General features: G+C 55.1%; 1 protein-coding gene across 1 annotated transcript; it reads left to right on the plus strand.

The window, feature by feature from the left end:
- The first annotated feature begins 1776 nt into the window (after positions 1-1776).
- Positions 1777-11829, plus strand: TINAGL1 (tubulointerstitial nephritis antigen like 1). Its single transcript, XM_006747219.3, has 12 exons — positions 1777-2212; positions 2708-3019; positions 3987-4050; positions 7664-7756; positions 7955-8069; positions 9167-9290; positions 9377-9527; positions 9656-9845; positions 9955-10000; positions 10255-10378; positions 11169-11214; positions 11304-11829. The coding sequence occupies exons 2-12, from the start codon at positions 2716-2718 to the stop codon at positions 11442-11444; spliced, it is 1398 nt and encodes a 465-aa protein (XP_006747282.1). The 5' UTR covers positions 1777-2212; positions 2708-2715; the 3' UTR covers positions 11445-11829.
- Positions 11830-22653: the final 10824 nt, after the last annotated feature.

Below are 22653 nucleotides of genomic sequence, written 5' to 3' on the forward strand. Positions count from 1 at the left end.
CCTCTCCTCTCTGGCCAAGGCACCCAATGAGTCATGAGATTCCACTGGGGTGGGCTTAGTGCCAAAATCAGTGATGACAAGGGACACCCGCCCCCCAGCCATGCTCTTGGCTCTGCAATCTTCCCTTGCCCTGTGTTCCTCCCTCCTGTGCACAGACAGGCAAGAGCGGGCAGAGCGCCCAAACCCCCAAACAGACACCCACACAGGTACCCAGACCGTTAGCGAGACAGACACCGAGTAGATAGGCGGGCAGAGACAATGACAGTCACACAACTATACGTGCGGACACACAAGCCCCAAGCACACACATACTGGCAAAGAACGTGCTGCCAACAAATACCCAGACGCATGAACGACACAGAGGCAACATGCAGACAGACACACAGGCGCAGGGCACACACGTAACAGAGAGACAAGCAGATGCAACAGACACACCCCACAAACACAACAATTCAGATACACGCGCGCGCACACACACACACACGCACACAACAAAGACTCACACGGGTGGCCCACGGGGAGTGACTTGGGGCAAAGGACGAGCCAGATGTCCAGGGCCGCACCCCAGCCCCCTGCCCCAGACCCCAACTGAAACTGACCCATGGAAGTGGGCACTCTGACTATGGGCTCTTCTCAGGGCAGCCTCCATCTCCCACCCCGAGGATGTGACATCAACCAATACCGAGGGGCCCGCCTTGCCGCCGGATGAATGGAGGTTAGACGCAACCAGGGACTTCCCAGCTAGGAGTGTGTCCAGACCTGTAGTGGGTGACTAAGGGTGGCTGGAGGGAAAGGAGCCAAGTGGTGGCAGGTAGGGAGCCTGCATTCTGGCTGGTGACGGGCAAAAGTCTGTTCCCCTGAGCTGCGGGTTCCCACTAGTCTTGGTCCTCCCAGGTCCCTGCAAGGAGCAGATGGGCCAGCTCCTGGGGTGTCCCTGCTAGTGCTGAGCGCCCCACCCACCCCATGCCCTGCAGCAGGGTGACTCCCTGCCCAGTGCCCCTGGCAGGGGGTAACCCAGTCACAGATGCCCGTTGTCCTGGTTCCCTCCCCACCCCCAGGAGCTGGCCAGCTGAGGACATCCCTAGGCTGGGGGAGGGGTGTGGAGTGGTCAGAGAAAGGGCAAAGGGAATCCCCATGCCTGATGCTTCCCCTCAGTGGGCGGATATGAGGTGCAGGCCTGGGGATCGGGGAGTCTGTCCAGGTGTCATCTTTCATCCTCCCTGCCCTTAGAGTCCCAGAGCCAAGGACCAACCTGCTAGAAGAGGGGATTGTGCAACGGAGAGGTAAAAGGTGAAGGCGGGGCCGGGCGGGACAGAAGACCCATTGTTTGGGGCCCAGGCCAGCCCAGGGAAAGGAAGGGTTTATGCCCCGGGCAGGAAGGGGGGCTCTGCGGGGGGCACCAGCTGCCAGGGCTCGTGCCCTTGGGCCCTGGAGGGAGAGAGGGGCCAAGCAGGACGCCCTCGGGGTGGATAAAGGGGGCAGTGCTTGGCAGTGCTTGGCAGTGCTTGGCAAGGTGCCTGGGCAGGGCAGACCCAAAGAAAAGTTACAGGGCAGGGAGGTGGCCCCCACACCACACCCACCCCACCCCCTCGAAGGATGAGCCGCCAAGGCAGGGTCCTCAACTATCCTCCAGATTCCAGTCATTCCTGGGAACGGAGGCAGTTTGGGGCGGCCCCAAGCCTGGGGGTGGGGTACTGTGACGGGGGGATGGGGGTGTGCACGACTGTTTTTATTACTGAGGGCTTGGAGAGGTTCTTAGAGATTTTTGCTGCCCACACTCTCCCCATCGGCTGCCAAACTTAACTCCAAAACTCGGAGCTCCGCCGCCCCCAATCTCCCCTTCTCCGCTGGAGCCCCTCAGCCCTGCGGTGAAGGCCACTGGGAAGTCCTCACCGGTGTCCGACCACAATCCTTTCAGCTTCAGTTGGAGTTCCGCCCCCTAAGGGAACGGCTGTCAGCAGAGACCCGGCGAGGACAACCACGTGCTCACTGTCCCTCTCACAGGTCCCAGCTCCTGAGTGACAGGGCGACTCCAGGTGTGAGCCAGCGGGCCCCTCCTCCTGCAGCCTGGCGGCCGGGGCGGCGCCGCGGGCAGGGCGGTGCAAAAGGCGGTCCCGCCCCGCACCCCTCGCTTGACTTTTGAGTGTCCCGTGGTCGCAGGAGCCGGGCAGCGGAGGCGCGCGCGGGCAGCCTGGGCACAGCCCGTCACCAGGTAGGGACACTCCCCCCGCGCAGAGGTGTATTCAGAAGGAACAGAGAAGAGGGGGCAGGCGGAGGGAGCAGGGAGTCCTGGCAGAGAGGGAGAGTGGAGGGGGGCAGAGGGACACAGAGGAACACAAGCTGTGGGGGGGGGGGGACACCCGTGTCAGGAATGGAGGTTGAAAGAGGGGCAGAGGGACCCAGATAGGAGAGAAGACGTCAGTCCCAGTGTTGAGGGGTGTTGAGCCGGGGCACCGAGAACCCCACAATCCCCACCTCCTGTCCTTGAAGATCCCCAAGCTGGTCGGGGAGGGGCTCCGTTTCTCGCTCAATCCGCTTCCTGCCCCGGGACGCAGGAATCAGGGTCTCGGACCCTGCTGAACCCTCGCTGAACCCCCTGGGACTCGCAGCCCCAGGGAGCTGGGAGATCAGTCCCCCCGGGGTGCCAGGGAGTGTCTACTGCCTCTGACCACCTCTGACCCCCGACATCTGCGCTCCCTGGGCCCAGGAGGCGCCATGTGGCCATGTCCACTGGGGCTGCTGCTGCTGCTGGCTGGCGAGTCGGCCCCGGATGCCCAGCGGGGTCGTGGGCGCCGCGAGCTAGCGCCGGGCCTGCACCTGCGGGGCATCCGGGATGCGGGCGGCCGGTACTGCCAGGAGCGGGACCTGTGCTGCCGCGGCCGGGCCGACGACTGCGCCCTGCCCTACCTGGGTGCTACCTGTTACTGTGACCTCTTCTGCAACCGCACCGTCTCCGACTGCTGCCCTGACTTCTGGGACTTCTGCCTCGGCGTGCCACCCCCCTTCCCCCCCATCCAAGGTGGGCACCAGACGGCCAGGAGGGTGGGTCGCTTCGTCAGCCCCAGACCCAGCGGGGCTCAGGAGCAAGGCTGATGCACTGACGTTTCCAGGGGAGGCTTTGTAGAATCTGGGAGAGACCCCGCCCCACTGTCCGTGCCTCTGGGAAGCCCCGCTCTGGTCTAACTTGAATCTTTCCAGCAAGACTGGAAAAGAGAAGATCCTTGGTCAGTGGGATTCCCAGCTGGCCCAGGAGAAAGGCAGCCTCCTGCCCTTTCTCCCAGTCCTGCCTCCATGCCAGACCCGGAAGGTGCTGGCCACACCCACTGATTCACCCCAGGCTGATACAGCCCTCAGGCGTTGGTCAGGCTCATCTTAGCCATTCCTCTGCCTTTGCTCACGATTCTCTTCTTACCTGAGGTGGCTGGTCACACCTGGGAGGTGGGGGCGAATCCGTTCCTGCTTTCAGCTCATGTCACCATCCTTTCCCCTGCCCTTGTCCCTGTCCCACAGAGGAATCATTTGAATCCCTTCCCCCAGTTCTGCGGGCCTGTGGGTTAGAGACCGAAGGCCTTGGTTGTCATCCCAAAGTGCTGTGTTATCTTAGGGGAGTCACTTGCCTTCTCTGGGCCTCGGCTTCCCCATGCCACTCCCACTCCCCATCTCCAACTTTCAAGTCATTTAAATGGCAAAGGCTCCAAGGAATGTTGTGGCTGGCATCCAAGTGAAGCAAGAGGGATCCAAGCTGGGGTCACTGAAGAACTTCCCAGGTAGCAATTGGTATGTGACCCTGCAGGAGAGGTCTTAAGAAGTTATAGTTTGACCAGTTTCAGTGAGGGTTCGGCCGCGCTTGTGCACGCGTGTGCGTGTGTGTGCGTGTGTGTGTGTGTTTGGAGGATTCGGGACACCTGACTTCTGAGGACCTGGCCCTCTCAGCCCATCGTCTCTGGTCCTGGTTCCATTTCTCTTCTCCTCTTCCCTGTCCCCAGGATGTACTCATGGGAGTCGCATCTATCCAGTCTTGGGAACCTACTGGGACAACTGTAACCGTTGGTGAGTGTTTGTGGCTTGGAGGGGGGCTTGCCTTGTGGACCCCGTGGCCCACAATCTTGGTTCCAATTCTATCCCTGTCACTTATTTGCTGAGCCTGTTTCCTTGTCTGTAACACGGGGATTTTTACCCTGCCCGTGTCAGCTAATGAAACAACACTCTAACAGCATTCCCCAGGAGCGGTCAGCCACGGATGCCTGGCCCCAGGTGTGGCCCCTGGGCTGGGAGAGGTTCCCTGTCCCTTCTGGCTCTGGCTGGGCTACTGCCCCTCCCAACCTTTCTTGGTGTCACGGGAGAATCCAGAGAAGGGGGCGCCAGGAAGGAAAGCTCTGACTGCAGCATCCGCTGCCCTGGACGGGATGAGGGTCAGGGATGGCTGAGCTGGAGGCCAGCCAACCTGCAGCAGGGCCTTCCCTGGAATGTGGCCCCTTTTCCTCCCCTCCCCACCATTCTAGTGGGAGGTTGAAGGGTCAGGGGGGCCTCCCTACTCTAGTCTGGGTCCTGAGATGGGAAGTGGAGAGGGGTTGGGTAGGAAGCCTTGAACGCCTGATCGAAATAATGGGGACCCTGTGGCTTTGAGGAGGAGGCCCTGCACCCACTCCACCCCATGGCCTCTTTGTCTGGGACTGAGAGGCCCCAGGGAGGAGGAAACTTTTTGGAATGTATTACACATAAGCTGTTTCCATTGCCTCACCCGTGTGAGGGGTGCTGGGTCACAGTGAGAGTGGGGACTCGTGAGGTTCAGCGTGCATCTGGCTGAGAGAATGCGTGTGTGTGTGTGTGTGTGTGTGGTGTGAGCGTGTGGTGTGAGTGTGTGTGAATCATGTGTGTGTTTTCAGAAAGACTGAGCTGGCCTACATGATCCTGCTGCTCCTGATTAGGATGCCTCTGGGCATTGATGGGTTAACCTCTTTCCCACTCCTATCCCTGGGGCCTGGCCACCCTGGGCCCCTCTGGAATGTTGGAACCTGCTGCCACCAGCCCAGTCTAGACCTGCTTGGGCAGCCCTGGGGGCAAAGGGGGAGGTGGCAGGAAAAGAGTGACCAGCCCACTGCCCGCACTGGGTGGCCCGGCTCCCTGCACTTGACACCTGAGTGAGGGTGTGGGGCAATGCCTGTGGGCCGTCCAGGATGCGTGAGACCTCGAGGAATGCTTCGAGAGAGTAAGAGAAGGAAGGGGAACATGAGGAGAGCCTCCCCTCCCACGCAGTCTCCTCCTGCCCTTCTCCAGCCCTCCCTGAAAGTGCCCCCGCCCACTCCTGGGACTGAAAAGCCCAGCCATACTGGGTTTGTTCCCCTTGAGGCTCCTTAAAAGGCAACAAGGGAAGAAGGCAGTTTAGCATCTTCTAATAGCAGAGTTATGAGCTTGTAAAAGCATCGTAGAATTCACAGAATTCCCTGTTTGTCGACACCTATTTATTGAAGACCTACTATGTGCCAGGCACTGTGCTGGACCGGTGGATGCAGCCAGATGGGGCAGACGGCCCTTGTCCCTGCAGTGGAGCTTCTGGTTTAATGACGAAGGAGCCCCCACACAAATAAACATCTTACAACCTGTGACAGATGTGACGGTGAAAGGGAATAAAGGGGGATCCAGGTTTAGAGTGCAGTGGGGGCAAGGGAAGGCCACTCAGGAAGGGAGATGGTTATGCCGAAACCAGAAAGGTATCAGACCAGAAGAGAAGGAGGGGGGGAGCAGCTCGTGGGCAGGCTGGGAGGTAGGACAGATCTCACTGCAGCTGGAGCTGTGACCTGGGGACAGAAGCCCTGAGGAGGGGCAGGCCACGTCCGTGGGTCTCGCAAGCCGTGCTGGAGCCACGCAGAGGCAGACAATCTGATAGATGTCATTGAGAGATCTCTCTGGGGATGGACTGCGGGGTATGCAGCGGGGTGTAGAGAGGCAGGGAGCCTGGGTAGGAAGCCATTGCCGTGGTCCAGGTGACAGGTGATAAGGGACTGGAGGAGGGTGATGGCCGTGGAGCGGTGAGAGGCAAGTGAATCCAGAACCTTTCATGGTGTGTCGTCCCAGGATCTGCTGATGGCGGGCGCGGGAATGGGGGTACGCCACACACCTGGAGTTCTGGTTTGAACCCCCAGGGTGGATAAGGCGCTGTGTCGTGAGTTGCGGATGTTCGGGGAGGAGCAGCTTTGGCGGGGGAGGCAGTCTGGGCCATTTTAAGTTTGCGATACACCCAGTGGATAGGAATCTGAAATTCAAGAGACGGGGCGTCCGGGGGCTCCTGGAATGGGAACACTAAGAGCAGATAATGATTCTCGACACCCAAGATGGGCCAGGCCCTGTGCTAATGGCTTTACAAAAGGCTGCCATTAATCCCTGGAAGGGGGGGATGATTCATGTCCTCATTTTACAGACGAGAACTTGGAGGGAGGGAGAGACTTCGAATAACTCACCTGAGGTCACATGACTCTCCAGCGAGGGCCAGAGCCCGGGAATTGAATTTCAGGATTCGTGCTCTTAGTCATTTCACGACTCTGCCTCAGTCACTCAGGCATCCAATAGATATTTCGTGGGTGCCTACTACGTGCTGGGTTTAGTTTTCTAGGCACCAAAGATACCAAACAAACCCTGCCCACCGGGACCTTAGTGTCTATGAGGAAGCGGGTATAAAGAGGGCAAAGAGCTAAATATATAGTGTGTCAGGTAACAACGACATGCTAAGGAAAAAAGAAAACAGGAAAGCAGGAGAGGAAGGTGGCCAGGGCAGGCCCCTCCGAGAAGGTGATTTCTGAATGAAGACTTGAATGAAGTAAGGGTGAGCCTCGGGGATGTGGGGAGAAGAGCAGCTCAAAGGTCCTGGGGCAGGGAGCACAGCTGTTGTGAACAGTCAGGGGAGCGGTCTGGCTGGGGCCTCAGGAGCCAGGACTTGGAGGAGGGGGTCACCAAGGGGACAGGAGGACAGATCGTGCAGGGACAATCTTGTTAGCAGGGCAGGGACTTTGGCTCTTAGTCTGTGATGGGAAGCCAAGGGAGGGTTTTGGGCAAGGGGATGGCATGACATGACTTGGGTTGAACAGGGTCATCCAGCAGCTGTGTTAAAAATATACTGAAGTGGGGGTGCAGGGCAGAAGCGGGGAGAACAATGGGGAAGCTGCAGCAGAATCCAGGGGAAAGGTGACTGGCCCATGACGGCTGCAGGACGAATGAGACGTGGTTTGGATTCTGAATGTGTTTTTAAGGCAAAGCCAACAGGATTTGCCAATGAAGCCAATCAGCACGTGAGGGAAGGAGTCAAGGGTGACTCCCAGGCTCTTGGCCTGAGGTTCAGGAAGGATGGACATTTTCCACGGACTGTAGGGAGAGCAGGCGTGGGAGTGGGGGATCAGAAATGCGGTCCGGGATGTGCTGTTAGACAACCCAATGGTGGTACTGTATAGCGGCAAGATTCTTGGATCTGGAGAGATCTGGGCAGCAGATATAAACTTGAGAACTGTGAACTTGAAGTTGACATTGAGAGCCACCAGTCTGAACAGGACCATCTAGGGGTTCTTCCATAATCGCTGGCACAGAATCGCAGGCCTGTGGTGACTTCTGAGGCCCCCTCCCTTCAGAGGATGCCCAGCGCCCCTCACCTCTTCCTTCCCTCCTGTTCTTCTAGCACCTGCCAGGAGCAAGGGCAGTGGGAGTGTGACCAGGAGCCATGCCTGGTGGACCAAGACATGATCAACGCCATCAATCAGGGCAACTACGGGTGAGAGGCCCTGGACATGTCCCCACTGGGCACAGACACACAAACCTTCCCCCGAGATGCCTCTGCCGCCAGGCACACCCTCACTCAGAGCTCATTCACGTGGACGCTTAGCCAGTATGCGTCTCTCCCACCCACGTGCACGTACCTCCAGGAGCCCCAGCCATGCAAGGGCTGTGACTTTCATCCCTTCTCTTTCAGATGGCGGGCTGGGAACCACAGTGCCTTCTGGGGCATGACCCTGGATGAGGGCATTCGCTACCGCCTGGGTACCATCCGCCCTTCTTCCTCTGTCACCAATATGAATGAGATTCACGTAAGTCCATCCTTGCCCACAGTCCTGCCATCTCCCCATCGCTTGGGACCCCAGGAACCCTGGCACGTTGCACCCTGCTCCTTCAAGGGCCTGGGCCTAACGCCCTCCAATAGGCTGTGTGTTCCTGGACAAATCACTCTCCTTCTCTGGGTCTTAGGTTCCTGCCCAGAACAAGATGTGCTGCGCAGGAAGAATTGATGCTCAGATTCTGAGTTTTGTGGTCCCAGCCCGAGCCCCTTGGTGGCCTCCCCAGCCTGGGAAAAATGCTATTCCTTCCAGTACAGCTGGGTCAGGCCCCAAGGGGCCAGGAGGTCACCTTGGTGTTTTGGGAAGGGAAGGACAGATAGTGCTCTGGCTAGCGAGCCAGAATTCTCGGAAACAAATACCAGCTCAGTGGAACCCCGAGGGTGGAGAGGGCTTCTCCCTTCCTACCAGTGGGACCCTCTACGGGGAGAAAGGGAAACCAGACCTGGAACAGTCAGAAGGTGAGGAAGGGGAACTTCGGGGGGTCAGGGCGGGGGCACAGGCTGCAGGGTCTGTCCCTCAGCGCTGGGTAGGGAGGAGGCAGTCGGCCAGAGCAGCCCTCCCTGCAGAGGGACTTGGGCTCAAGGCTAGGATGACCAGACCCTGCCCCTGCCCTCACTCCCCTGGGCCTCTGCTATTTTCTGCCTCCTCTATTTGCCTTGGCCGCCTGCCCGGTCACAGGACCTTACTCCTTTTTCCCTCCCCTGCCCTTTAGGGCCTGAAGCCCAAGGTCCTGGTAGGAAGAAGGAAGTGTCAGAACAGAAGGCGCAGAGGAAGAATGAGGCAGGGGTTAAGAATGGAAAGTGGGTGACCCTGGCCTGGCCACTTCCCTGCAGGCTTCATCTGTGCAACGGCACTAGTCACCCCCACCTGACGTGGGAGAGGCACTAAATGGTGCTTGGGTCTTCCACCGAGTCAGGGTGGAGATTGCCGGAATCCCTCAGCAGCAGGAATACTCAAGGAACAAACCGCAGAAGGCCCTGGACTCTCGGTGGCCCTTCAAAGGCAACGGGCCCCTGAGGGGTCGGCCAGGCCAGAGGCAGGAGGCAGACGGAGTGACTCTTGCTTTGCAGACAGTGCTGCGCCCGGGGGAAGTGCTGCCCACAGCCTTCGAGGCCTCTGAGAAGTGGCCCAACCTGATCCATGAGCCTCTAGACCAGGGCAACTGTGCTGGCTCCTGGGCCTTCTCCACGGCAGGTACGGCCAAGGGCGGAGGCTGGCGCGGTGGGAAAGGACAGCCCAGGCCTGAGCCGCCTGACGGCCCTTCTGCCTCCCCCCACCAGCCGTGGCGTCCGACCGCGTCTCAATCCATTCTCTGGGGCATATGACTCCTGTCCTGTCGCCCCAGAACCTGCTGTCTTGTGACACCCACAACCAGAGGGGCTGCCGCGGGGGGCGTCTCGACGGTGCCTGGTGGTTCCTGCGACGTCGAGGGTGAGCAGCAGAGGGTGCGGGCAGGGGAGGCGAGGGGAGGCCGGAACCTCAGGAAGGCAACCCGCAGGAAGGGCCTGGGCCATGCTCGTCAGCCTCACTGCCCTCGCTCCCTCCTGCTTCTCCTCCAGGCTCGTGTCTGACCACTGCTACCCGTTCGTGGGCCGGGAGCAGGACGAGGCTGGCCCGGCACCCCGCTGTATGATGCACAGCCGGGCCATGGGTCGGGGCAAGCGCCAGGCCACCGCCCGGTGCCCCAGTAGCCAGGCCCATGCCAATGACATCTACCAGGTCACGCCGGCCTACCGCCTCGGCTCCAGCGTAAGTTTGTGCTTGGTTGAGGGGGCAGAGGCGGGGGAGCTGGGAGGTTGGCCAGAGGCTAGAGCCTCACCCCTGCTGGAGACTCTCCTCCCCCCTCCCAACCCTCCAGGAGAAGGAGATCATGAAGGAGCTGATGGAGAATGGCCCTGTCCAAGGTAAATGCCCCTCATCCTGCCCCCTGGTTCCAGAAGCTTGTGTCTGCTTGAGACTGGACACAGCACAGCAGCACAAGTGGTCTGTGGAGCACGGAGCAGCAAATCCACTGGGGCTGGGAGTCAGGGGGGCCCGGTCCCCTCCCCGCGGGCAGCACCCTGTGGGGGGCACTTACAGTCTTGGTATGGGCCTGGGCGCGCATCTCCAGACCTGTGCTGCTGGGCTGAGCCGGCCCTACTCTGACCTCGGCCCACAGCTCTCATGGAGGTGCACGAGGACTTCTTTCTGTACCAGGGTGGCATCTACAGCCACACGCCAGTGAGCCTTGGGAGGCCAGAGCGGTACCGCCGGCATGGGACCCACTCGGTCAAGATCACAGGGTGAGGGGCTGGGGGCGGGCAGAGGGGCTCGGGGGGACAGAGGGGCTGGGGGAGCAGGGCTTGCACCAGGGGCTCCGAGCCAGCCTGGAATCCGTACCATCTCTCTGCGAAGCCCCATTTCGCAGAGGAGGAAACCAAGACATAAAAGGAGGAGGGGTTTGCCCCGGTCACACCTAGAGGTGGGGGCCTTTTAAGGTTTTCTAAGAACTGTTCCTTCCTTACACACGGGGATAAAATAACTCCCTTGAAAGACAGACACGGATCCCAGGGGTGGCTCAGCCTCTCCCCATCTCAGCACCTACCCCAACTCCGCCTGACCCACGGACTCCCATCCCCAGTCTTCGGTTCCCCACCGGATATACCCAGAGATGTTCCAGTCACTGATTTCAGTGGTCCATACCATGAAATGTCCTTTGTAGTGGGAGTGTGGGTCCTCCAAAGTACCCATGTTCTTGGAGTCTCTTCCTTGTGGTTCCTGGCACCCACCCCTCCCTGGCTCCCCAAGTGAGGAGGGAGGGCAGGCAGATGTGTGAGATCCCAGAGAACTGGTCCCCAGGATGTGGGGCCCTGCAGGGAGGCCCAAGTTCTCCCCCTTTCTGTTCACCCCCTTTGGTTATCCCTTTGGCACCCTCCCCCACATGGGTGTGAGTACACAAACTTCCAGAGGTGGAGACTGAGGGAGGTAGAGAGAGGGATCTGGAAGGGGAAGGCCCCTGGGGTTCCAGCCCCTGAAAGCAGGTGGAATCAGCTCCCTTCTCCCTCCATGGCTCTGCCCCCCGCCCCCCGCCAGGTGGGGAGAGGAGACACTGCCTGATGGAAGGACGCTCAAATACTGGGTGAGTCCCTGCGCGGGGTGCCCTGCGACCGCTGCCTCCTCCCCCTCCCCCCACGCACAGCCCCCCTCACCGCCCCTCCTCATTCCCAGACGGCGGCCAACTCCTGGGGCCCAGCCTGGGGCGAGAGGGGTCACTTTCGCATCCTGCGCGGCGACAACGAGTGCGACATCGAGAGCTTCGTGCTGGGCGTCTGGGGCCGCGTGGGCATGGAGGACATGGGGCACCGCTGAGGCCCTGGCACCGAGCCGGGCCGGCCGGCGGAAGAGCCCCTGGGGAGCACCCGCCCCGCCCCTCCCGACGCAGCTCCGGGCGCAGGCGGGCGCCTGGGGTCTAATCCCCGCGCGCGGGTTCCGCTGACGCAGGGCCCGGCCTGGGAGCCGCGGGCAGGCGAGGCTGGCGGAGCCCCCAGACCTCCCAGCGGGGATTGGGCAGGGCCTGGCCCGGGAGGAGCGGGCCTGAAGATCCCAGGCCCCGGCACCCCATCAAGACCACTAAAGCCAGGACACCGCCAAGTCTCCAGCCCACCCCCCTATCCCACCCCACCCCTGTACTTTTATTCTCCAAAGATATTTATTTTTCTTTTCACTGTTTTAAAAATAAAAAGAGTACTGATCACTGTGGTACCCTCGAACTTTGGGGAGTGGAAAGCCAGGCCGGAGATGGTGTGGCAGGTGGCTAGACAGCAGAAAGGACCACCCAAGGCCTTGCTGGTTGGCAGGGGTGGGTAGACTAGAAATCTTAGCCTCCATTCAGCCCTAATTGCCAGTGGCTCTGGGCGCTGACCCACTTGGAGGTGGGGCATGGATGGCCTGTCCTCTGGCCCCCAGAGAGACATGGGCCCGTGGGAACCACCTTTCAGACGCTGAGTCAGCGCTGCCTGGTGGGGGAAGCCATACCCACCGATCAGCAGAACTGGCGCCGGTGCCCAGCAGGCAAGGGGGGCACAGCCCCACAGAGGCCGGAGCCTCTGTCTCTGCAGATCAGCCTCTCCAAACCACCCAGGCGAAGCCCGCCTCCCCACCCCCACCCCCCACCCCGAGCAGGCCTCTCTGAGCCCTCTCCCTACCCCACCTCCCTGGGCTCCCAGCGCCAGCCCAGTCCTCGGCCCACCTTTCAGGGCCGTCGGGACCCACTGCCCCAGCCTCCCCGCCAGAGCTTCTTTCCCCAGTGCGCAGGCAACCCCGGTGTCCTCACTGCCCCCACATGTCCTGCAGATGGACGGGCATTTGCACATGCTGTTCTCCAGTCTAGATGCCCTTCCGTTCCATCTGCCACTTGTCCCACTATTTCGAAGCCAACTCCGGGTTCTTTCATTCAGATAGTAGCCGATGGGGCTGCCGAGGTGCCAGGTGTTGTGCAAGGGACCCATGCTTTCCCAAACCACGCCCCCCGCCCGCCAGCATGGCCTCGGCACCTCCTCCCTGGACTCATCTGGCCCTGCCCTTTCACCCAGTATTTCCCTTATCGGAGAGCTTGCCTTCCTCCTCTGGGCTGGAAGTTCCTTGAGGGCAGGGACTGGGTCTGGTCCATCAGGGGTCTTGTCCCTCCTGGTACCCACACCTGGTATAAGGTGGCATTACAGTTTGTGGAACGGGTGAGTTAATATGCCCTGTTCTTCCCCCTCCACTCGGCTCCCAAGACACGCCCCCCCAGCCCAGCCCTCCGGCCTTGACCTCCCCAGCCCCAGGGGACGGAAAGGCAGCGGGAGCCCGCGTGGTGGGAGGCAGCTGGAGGTCCTCCTCCCGGGCGGCAGCCCCTCAGGGCCAGCCGCCTCCCGGCATCACCTGAAAAGAATGCGGGGCTCCCGATAAGCGGCCGCCTTTGTCTCATTTCCTGTTTGCCAGGACGTCCCGGGCCGGCTCCCCTGGCCGGCCCGCCCGTCCCCAAGGAGCCAAGGCCGGCGCCCCCCCTCCCGGCCCCCCGGGACGAGGGCGCGCGGGGAGTCCCGAGCAGGGGCGGCGGGGGCGCCCGTCCACCTCTCCCCCCTGCGCGGCTTCGGCCGCGGGGGGGACGCGCCCGGCTGCTCCCACCCCGCTGGAAAAACCCCCGTCCAGCCTGGAATTTTCTACAAGGACCTTTGGCGGAAGCAGTGCGGGGTGGGGAAGGGAGGGGACCAAGGGCGCGGCCCCGTCCCGAGGAGGCTCAGGCTCTGCCAACCGTGCCGGGAGGAGCGGCCAACGCACGGTGGTCGGCCCAGCCTTTCCTCAGTTCCGCCCGCGGCCCGCCGAGGAGCCCCAGGCCCGCCGGGCCACCCTGGAGCGGGAGAGGGTGCGGGGGAGGGCTGGGCCAGTGCCTCAGGACCCTCCATCAGCCACCCCTGCATCTCTGCTGTTGGGAAATAGGCAAGGGAAGCAAACTTCTAGGGCCCCCAACCCACACCTGCCCTTGGGTGGTTCCTGAAGAAATCCTGGCATCCTGGTCCCTTGCTCTGTGTCCTGAGAGTAGTCCCTTCCTCTCTCTGGGCCAAGGGCTTGGGTCTTTGGACAGACCTGGGTTTGAACCCCTGCTCCGTTGGTTACACTGGCCATGAGTCATCTTGCCATCCCAGAGCCTCTGTTTTTCTCTTTAGTGGGGATGATAGTACTCATATCCTGGTGGTGTTGGAGGATTACAGGAGACAAAGGGTGCCAAGCACAGAGCACAATGCTTGGAACCTATTAAGGGCTCAATAAATGGCAACAGCTGTAATCATTTTAAGGGCGTTGGACTTGATAATGCAAAGGCTTTTCATAATGAGCCCAATAAATATTGAGTGCTTAACTACAGCCTTCTGCTAGCGTATTGTTCTGAGTGCTTTACATGTATGATCTCATTTAATCCTAGAAACAGACAAACTCCTATTTCCTTATTTTGCAGATAAGGAACAGAAGCATAGGAGAGTCTGAATGTTGGTTGCTGCAGGATTCAAACCCAGGCGGTCTGAATCCTCACACTAGTCCGTCTTGTATTAATAGTGTGGGTGATTGGTAGTGATGGTCCAATGTCCCTTCCCAAGTCCTTTCCCTGTTTGGAAAACTCATTCATCCTTTAAAATTCAGCTGAAATATTCCTCCTCTGAAAAGGCTCTCGTGGCCCCCATCTTCTGGCCCACCAGGGACTCCAAGATATATCCTTGGCAGAGACAGAGTACCTGTTGACAACCTTCGTTCCCACAAAGGGATGAAGCAGGAAGGACATTTTTTTCTTAGCCCCATCCTTTCCTACCACTAAATGTTCTGCTTGGGCATTCATCCTGGTCTCCTGTGGGGTTCTGTGGGGCCCCAGGGCACCTGAGTGTCGTCTCCCCGGAGCTGCTGAGTTACATCTCTTCTTGAGCACTAATGCCTCACGTCTTCCTGGCATCTTGCCAAAGCCCCGTCCTTGCCTGGTGCCCATTAAGGGAAAGGAATTCATGCTTACTGAGCCTGCAGTGGGCCAGGCCTTGGGCTGGGCGCTTCACAGCTTTAGCTCATCTGAAGTTAGGCACACCGCTGTGAGAAAGTGTATCTTTGGAAACCAATGCCAACCCGAGGTGACTCTCAGAATCTAAGGGAGAGGCGAACTTCTAGACTGTGAGCAGAGCTAGTGGGCCCAAGCGCTGCCAGAACCAGGGACCCGAATACTGCTGGGACGACTGATTGTCCCTCTCTCTCCTCAACCTTTCTCTCTACAAACTAACTGCCATGAGGAAAGGACATGGGGCCAGTGACACTCCTGAACCTTTCGGCCCAGAGGCATTTTCTCAGTTCTGATTCATAACAAAACAGAACAGACCAGGGAAGGCTTCTGATTGGCCTGGCTGGAGGCAGGTGTCCACCTGTGGGCCAATCACCTGTGGTTGGGGGACAGGATCATAGGAGCAAGTTCTGTCCTTGCTGCAACAGTGTTTGGAGGAGGAGGAGATCCCCAAAAAAGGAGAGGGCTGCCGTACCAGGGGAAGGGAGCAAAGCCGAGCAGATGGCAGAACAATGTCCACCACAGCTAGGGACTACTGTTACTGCCATTTGATTGACAAGGAAGTCGAGGCTCAGGGAGGGGGGTGACTGGTCAGGTCATGCAGTGGAGAAGTGGTTGAGCTGGATACAGACCACACTGCCTTCCAGTGGATTTGTAGATCAAGCTAGAGAGATGCCTTTGTTAGTCAAAGAGGGATTCCTACCCCCACACACACACCCGGCTTCTCGCTGCTGAGCCCTAGGAGATAACTTCTAGAATTCCACCCACTTCATGAAAATTCTGTGACACTAACCTGGGAGGCAGTCTCTTCCCAAAGTGAAGCAAGGCTGAGTTCCAGCAGCCCCTGGAGAGCAGAGTCCTGCTTCCTGTTCCAAGGGGGCACAGCGTGGCTCACATCTCACCGCAATGAGATGGTCAACAGAATATGTCACTTTATAGATCAGAGAGATGGGTGCCAAGTGAGCCAGACTGGACATATGCTATAGGTAAGGACTGTTATTACCCCCATTTACAGGGAGGAAACCAAGGCTGGGGGGGGGAGGGGCGGAGGGAAAGTGAAGTGTCTCCCCTAAGGACACATTGCTAAGAGGTGGTAGAGAACTTCAGTTGTCACACCCCAAAGCCTGGGTTTTCTCTACGCTCTGTCCTTGTGCACACGCAGTCCCTCTTCATCTCGTACCCAAGCAGCTCTGTGGCCTCCAGCTCCGGACACATGACCGGGACCTGAAGTTTGGGGCTCACAGAAGCTACTGGTCAGGGGACACCTAGAAGGAGGAGGAGTGAAGTGGGTCATGAACACTCAGGTCAGCTTGGCCTGGGGCTGCAGGGAGGTGTCAGGGTCTGCAGAGTGGGAGCCAAATCACTGCTCATCCTGGAAAGCCAAGTTCAAAAGCCTCCTCCTCTGAGAAGCCTTCCTGACTCTGTATCGTCATCGTTATGGTCGGTGTCTGAGCTCCCACCCCCACCCTACTTTCTCCAGCACAGTACTCCTTCCTGACTGTAGGCTTCTCTGTGCTAGGTATCGCCCATCCACTACTGGGCACGGAAGAGACACAGGAGCTGTTGGTCCGGAGAGAAGAGGAATCAGTGAATGAATGGATGGACACTGGCAGGGCCAGGGGGCCCGGTCACCCTTGGCAGCAGGGCCCCCTAGTGGCCGAATCCACAGGTCGCCCTGCCACAGCCCAGAGAGAGAGTGAAGAGAAGGCAGCCAAGCGGACTCCCGGAACTGAGCAGCTGTTGTGTGTTGTGTATTTTACATACATTCCCTCATAACTGCCCTATGAGGACTGGAGACTGGCCCAAGTGGACAGAGAAGGAAGGGGCAGACCTGGGAATGGTTCTCAGTCTTGTTGGCCTTCTGCACCTCTCCCCCAGATGTTGTGCCCCTGCCTGGCCAGGAGAGGCTTTGGCTCTGAGGTTTCCCTCACCTGCGGCACCATCCTCCCCTCCTGCCTCCACTCAGGCCGTCCTGTCTCCCCCCAGCAACACACACTCCCTTGGAAAGCCTCTAACTTAGAGCCAGACACACCCAGGCTCAAATTCCAGCTCCCCTGGACTCCCTGAAGTTCACTTTCCACTCTGAATCTCAGGTTCCCAGCCTGTAAAATTGGAACAGTGATCTGTGCTATCCCTGTGAGCCCTACATTGAGACTTGCCCTAAGAATGAGGAAATGAGGGAAACAAGCTGGGCCCACTGAGTGTCGGACAGAAGAAATTGGTATGTCATGAATCAGAGCAGAGATATCCAAAGTCACCTTAAAGGGCCAGGCTGACGCGGTCCTGCTGCAGTTGAAGGGCATTAGGTGAGAGTATTGATCCATCTAATGTAGTAAAGCATCCTCAGACAAAAGTGAGTCCCCATGACCCCAAGATACTGAGTGTGTCCAGGGAGAGGCAGCTCTGGCCATTGGACTGGTAGCCACGCTGGGCACGTATTGAAATGGTCAAGGTGGGTGTTACCGATGGGCTTTGAGTGCTTCCTTTCCCCACGGCAGGACGATGCTCTGGACACCTGCATGTGGTGGCTCTCTTAACCTGGGGCCATGAACCCAGGGTCTCAGCCTCAGTCGTCTTTGAGAGTAGGAAGATCTAAGAGTGAGCCAGGAGTGGGAGAATAGGGAGAGGTGGGGCCTGTGGCCAGCACGTGTCAGGGAGTGCACACCTGCCTAAAGGTATTCCCAATCGATGACTTAAAAACATGATGCTAACCTGCAACACTCAGGGCCCCAACAGGCAACAGATGGCATGCTCTAATTAGGGAAATCGGGGCAGAGCTTATTTCCAAAGGGACTAATGACAAAGCAGGGTGTAGGGGAGTCACAGGAGAGAGGGGAAGATCCTGGGGGAGCAGCAGCAGAGTTTTTAGCCCTAGACCTTCAGGGTCAGAGGTGACCAGGACTCAGATGGAAAGAGCTTCCAGAGCAGAGGTGCCCTCAGGGAGAGCTGGGGAATAAATACCTCAACTCCCCCACCCTTCCCTCTGTCTCATCCCCTGCTGGGGCCCCCATTTACCAAAACCCCACAGGATCCCCAGCCGTGGACTTTTAAATGAACAAAAATATACTTCTCTCTTATTTAAAGCACCGTTTTTAGAGTCTTTGTAAGATCAGCCCAACCCTAACCATACAATCATAAAAGAAAACTTCTGCCAAGAAGATATAATAATCATGAATTTATGTGTCTCATGAACTTATATTTATTTTGGTGAAACCATATAGAGCAAATCTGGCAGAATTGTCAGGAGAAAGTCATGAGTCTATAAACAAAGTGGGAAGTGTTAATTAAACTTTCGTAAAACCAATGGCTCAAGTAGCAAAACATTAGTAAGGATACGGAAGTTTGAACAATATAATTAAGGAGCTTCCTTCCTAGGTAAACATAAACTTCACAGCCCCCACACAGAATATCCATTGTTTTCAGGCTCAAATGGAACATTTAAAGAAATACCACATAGGTGGCATAAAGAAAGTTGACGATTTTTTCAAAGAATCAGGATCAGTGCCCTGTTCTCTAATTCCAATATCATAAAATCAGAAACCAACAATAAAAAGTTGGTCAAGGAAATCCAATACGTTTTGTAACTTAAATGCTCATTTCTGCATAATTCACCACATAAGGAGAACCTCATAATGGAAATTACAAGATATTTAAAACTGAATAACAATAAAGCTAAAGTGGAACTTGGAGGGAAAATTCTAGCCTGAAATGCATTTATTAAAAACAGGAAGGATTGGGGCGCCTGGGTGGCTCAGTTGTTAAGCGTCTGCCTTCGGCTCAGATCATGATCCCGGGGTCCTGGGATTGAGCCCCGCATCAGGCTCCCTGCTCAGCGGGAAGACTGCTTCTCCTTCTCCCACTCCCCCTGCTTGTGTTCCTGCCTTCGCTATCTCTCTCTCTGTGTCAAATAAATAAATAAAATCTTTAAAAAAAATAAAAAATAATAAAAACAGGAAGGATTGGCAACAATGAAATAAGTGTCTAACTCGAGACTTTAGGACAAGACCATCAGAAAACTCGAAGAGAGCCAAAAAAAGGAAATAATAAAGCAGAAAGGACCGCCCTGGAAACCAACAAAAAGTTGAACTCTTTTAAAAAAGGGTTAGTAAATTCTTTTCAAAGCCTCAATAAAATAAACAAATTATTAACACATACTACGCAATATCGAGAACAAAAAAGGAAGGATGGGACTGGAGATGCAAACAAGGTTTTTTAAAAAATCACTTAAAAACACCATGGGGATCTTCAGTTCTGGCAGGATGTCATATGAAGATAATAAGAAAAACCCAGGAAATGAACCCAGAAGGAAGAAGTAGCTTGTAAGAAGCGGAGAGCAAAAAAAAAAAAAAAAAAAAAAGATTAAGCATGGGAAATTCAAATGAGCATGGACTTCATAAGAACAATTTTACAGACTGATTTGAGGAATAAAATAAACAAGGTAAGACTAAAAACTAGGGAACAATCAAATTATAGGCAGGAAGCTATGATCAGAGTTCAAAAGTATTCTAAGGCCCTTGATTCTTCTAGAGGAGGATATTGATTAACGTTAGACTTTGTTAAGTTGAAGTGTGCATGTTAAAAATCTGAGCATGACTAATGAAAGAACAGAAATAGAATGTATTCTAAACCCGCAGAGAGGAAACAAAGGGACTGAAGACAGTGCAGCCCGTCTACCTCCAGGCAGGAAGTGACAAATAAAAGAAGCAAAGGAGAAACTTGGTGTGGCTGCCAGTTTCCAAGATGGTCTCAGTGACCCCTGCCTTCTGGGACCTATGCCCATGTGAAGTCTCCTCCCATAATGTGTGAGTGGGACTTAGTGACTTGTTCCTGTGACATAGAATATGGCAGAAGTGATGGTATGTCACTTCCAAGCAGGGCTGGCTTTCTGGGAGTACAACCCATGCTTTCACAAAGGGCACTGTTCCCAGAAGGGCTCCATGCTTGCATTAGTGCTCTGCTCTCGCTGACTTGAAATTCCTAATCATTTTTTATTTTATTTTATTTTTTTTAAAGATTTTATTTATTTATTTGACACAGAGAGACACAGCGAGAGAGGGAACACAAGCAGGGGGAGTGGGAGAGGGAGAAGCAGGCTTCCTGCCGAGCAGGGAGCCCGACGCGGGGCTCAATCCCAGGACCCCAGGATCATGACCTGAGCAGAAGGCAGATGCTTAACGACTGAGCCACCCAGGTGCTCCCCTAATAATTTTTTAATAAGGGACGCCACAAATTATGTAGCCAGTTTTGCTTCCAAGATCAGGTTATAAATAGGGCTGCCAGATAAAATTCAGGAAGACCAGTTCAATTTAAATTTTGAATAAGCAATGAATAATTTTTTAGTATAAATATAGCCTGTGCAAATATTGAAATATTATCTGAAATTTAAATTTAACTGGGCATCCTGTATTTTTATTGGCTAACTCTGGCAACCCTAATAGAAAAGACCCATGGCTTTCATTTTTGGTTGCTCTGTGTGTGTGTGTTATCTCTCGGATCGCTCACTCAAGGGAGGCCATATCACAAGCCATGTCACAAGCATGGAGAAGTTCAAGGGGCGAGGAACTGAAGCCTCCTGCCCCTAGCCATGGGAATGAACTTGGAAGCAGATCCTCAACAGACCCTTCAGATGGCTATAGCCCAGCCGACAGCTTGACTGCACCCTCCCAGACACCCTGAGCCAGAATCACCTGGCTACGTGGTTCCCAGATTCCTGACCCTAAGAAATGAGGTGAGATAATAAATGTTTGTTGTTTTGAAATGCTCAGTTTGGGGGTAATGATACACGTGGTAAATGGAAAACACAAAAGAGGATTTAGAAATAAAATTTTAAAAGCCGGTAATCACAACAAATGTAAATGGACTGGTTTCACCAGCTGCTAGATTATCAGAGGGAAAGAAAACCCATAATTGAGCTGTATGCTTGCTGTTCATGAGAGACATATCTAAAACAGAGCTATGGAAATACTGAAAGCAAAGATATGAAAAAAGACACCATCCATTGTCTGACCAACAACGTGCCTGAAACCTTTTGCACTTCGCTACTGAGGATGCCCAGTTTTTTTCAGGGACTAGGCAGAAATCTATTGGTCCAGGAGGAGTGTCTGTTCCCCAGCCCCAGTTAATTTTCTCGTGATGTCAAAGTACGAGCCGCAGAGGATGAATCACGATTTGGTTGAAGCCAATTGTAGAACCTCTTTTCTCTCCTTTCGGTGATTAGGGAAAAGATGCTCATGTGCCCCTGTTCTGGAAACTGGGATGTAAAGGGAAATCTGGGAAGTGCTTTTTTCCTTTCTCCTTCTGCCTGGTGCATGGACACAATGCCTCAACATGCAGCAGCCCTTTTTGCAATCTTGACATAACCGTGAGCACCAAGGCCCGCAGGCTAATGCTGATGGAGAGGAGACACCGAGCAAGCCTGGGTACCTGATGGCATCATGAAGCAGCTAAGATAATGCCAACAGTGGCCTGACCTCGGGATTTTTGTTACTTAAAGAAAACATAGCCCAATTTATTTCAGGCTCTGTAGTTGGGTTTGTTACTTGCAACTAAAAGCATTTCTAATAGGCACAGCAGGCAAATACCAAGCCAAAGGGAGCTGGTGTAGCTTTATAAATAGCAGACGAAATGGACTTTAAGTTAAAAGGCATCATTATGGATAAGAGCGTCCTTACATAATGATTAACAAGAAAAATGTTACCAGGGAGATATAATTCTGAACTTCTTTGAACCTAACAGCCTAGCCCACAGATTATATAAAGCAGAGTCTGGGGCACCTGGGTGGCTCAGTCAGTTAAGCATCTGCCTTCAGCTCAGGTTATGATCCCAGGGTCCTGGGATCAAGCCCTGCGTCAGGCTCTCTGCTCAGCAGAGAGTCTGCTTCTCCCTTTCCTTTTGTGCTCTTTCTCTCTCTCTCTCTCTCTCAAATAAGTAAATAAGATCTAAATAAAATTAAAAAAATAAAAATATATAAAGCAGAGTCAGCAAACTTCTGTAAAAGGACAGATAGTAAATATTTTAGACATCGTAGGCCATCCAGCCACTGTTCAACTACTCAACTTTGCCATTGTAGCAAGAAAAAAGTCACAGAGAATGCATAAACAAATGAACATGGCTGCGTTCCAATAAAACTTTATTTATAAAAACAAGGAGTGGGCCAAATTTGGTTCACAGACCACATAGTTTGATGACCCCTGATAGGAAGTGAAACTTGAGGCAATTTCAAAGAGACATGGATGGATCCATAATCCGCCTGAGGATCTTATCTTTCCTTTCTCCATAGTTACTAAATCAAGTGGCCATAAGATTAGTAAATATGTAGAATATTTGAATAACACAATTAAGAAGCTTGATCAAACAGAAAAATTGGCATTCTTTTCATCCAGTGTGAGAACATTTACAGAAATTGTTCCCATACTAGGTCATGAAGCAAGTCTGCCAAGGAGTGAACTGATGTCACATAGACCATTTTCTACGACCACAATCCACTGAAATGAGAAAATGATAACAAAAAGGTAAACTTATGTTTGAAAGGCGCCTGGGTGGCTCAGTCACTAAGTGTCTGCCTTCGGCTCAGGTCATGATCCCAGGGTCTTAGGATCGAGCCCCGCATCGGGCTCCTTGCTCAGCAGGGAGCCTGCTTCTCCCTCTGCCTCTGCCTGCCACTCCCCCTGCTTGTGCTTCCTCTCTCTCTCTCTGTCAAATAAATAAATAAAAATCTTTTTTAAAAATTTAAAAAAAAATTAAAATCAAATCTCCAAATACTTAATGGGACAAAGAAAAATACAAAATATAAGAACTGGTTGACAACGAAAGAATTACATTTTGAAATTTCAGTGCAGCTAAAACAGTCCTTGAGGGAATGTGCATCCTTTTAAATGCCTATATTAAAGATTGCGCCTTAATAAAGATTGCACATTAGTGACTTGAGCATTCAATTTAGGACGTGAGAGAAAGCATAATAATGCCGCCCCCCAGTAGCAGGAAATAATAAAGATAAGAGAAAAA

This window comes from Leptonychotes weddellii, chromosome 4 (assembly GCF_054177405.1).
Source record: "Leptonychotes weddellii isolate Sample4059 chromosome 4, ASM5417740v2, whole genome shotgun sequence".
Taxonomy (NCBI): Eukaryota; Metazoa; Chordata; class Mammalia; order Carnivora; family Phocidae; genus Leptonychotes; species Leptonychotes weddellii.

Bases quoted from the DNA above. Each gene is read 5' to 3' on its own strand.
- TINAGL1 (XM_006747219.3), top strand. From the start codon at position 2,716: ATGTGGCCATGTCCACTGGGGCTGCTGCTGCTGCTGGCTGGCGAGTCG. The intron at 4,051-7,663 runs GTGAGTGTTTGT...CTGTTCTTCTAG, and splicing joins TGGGACAACTGTAACCGTTG to CACCTGCCAGGAGCAAGGGC. The intron at 9,528-9,655 runs GTGAGCAGCAGA...CTTCTCCTCCAG, and splicing joins TGGTTCCTGCGACGTCGAGG to GCTCGTGTCTGACCACTGCT.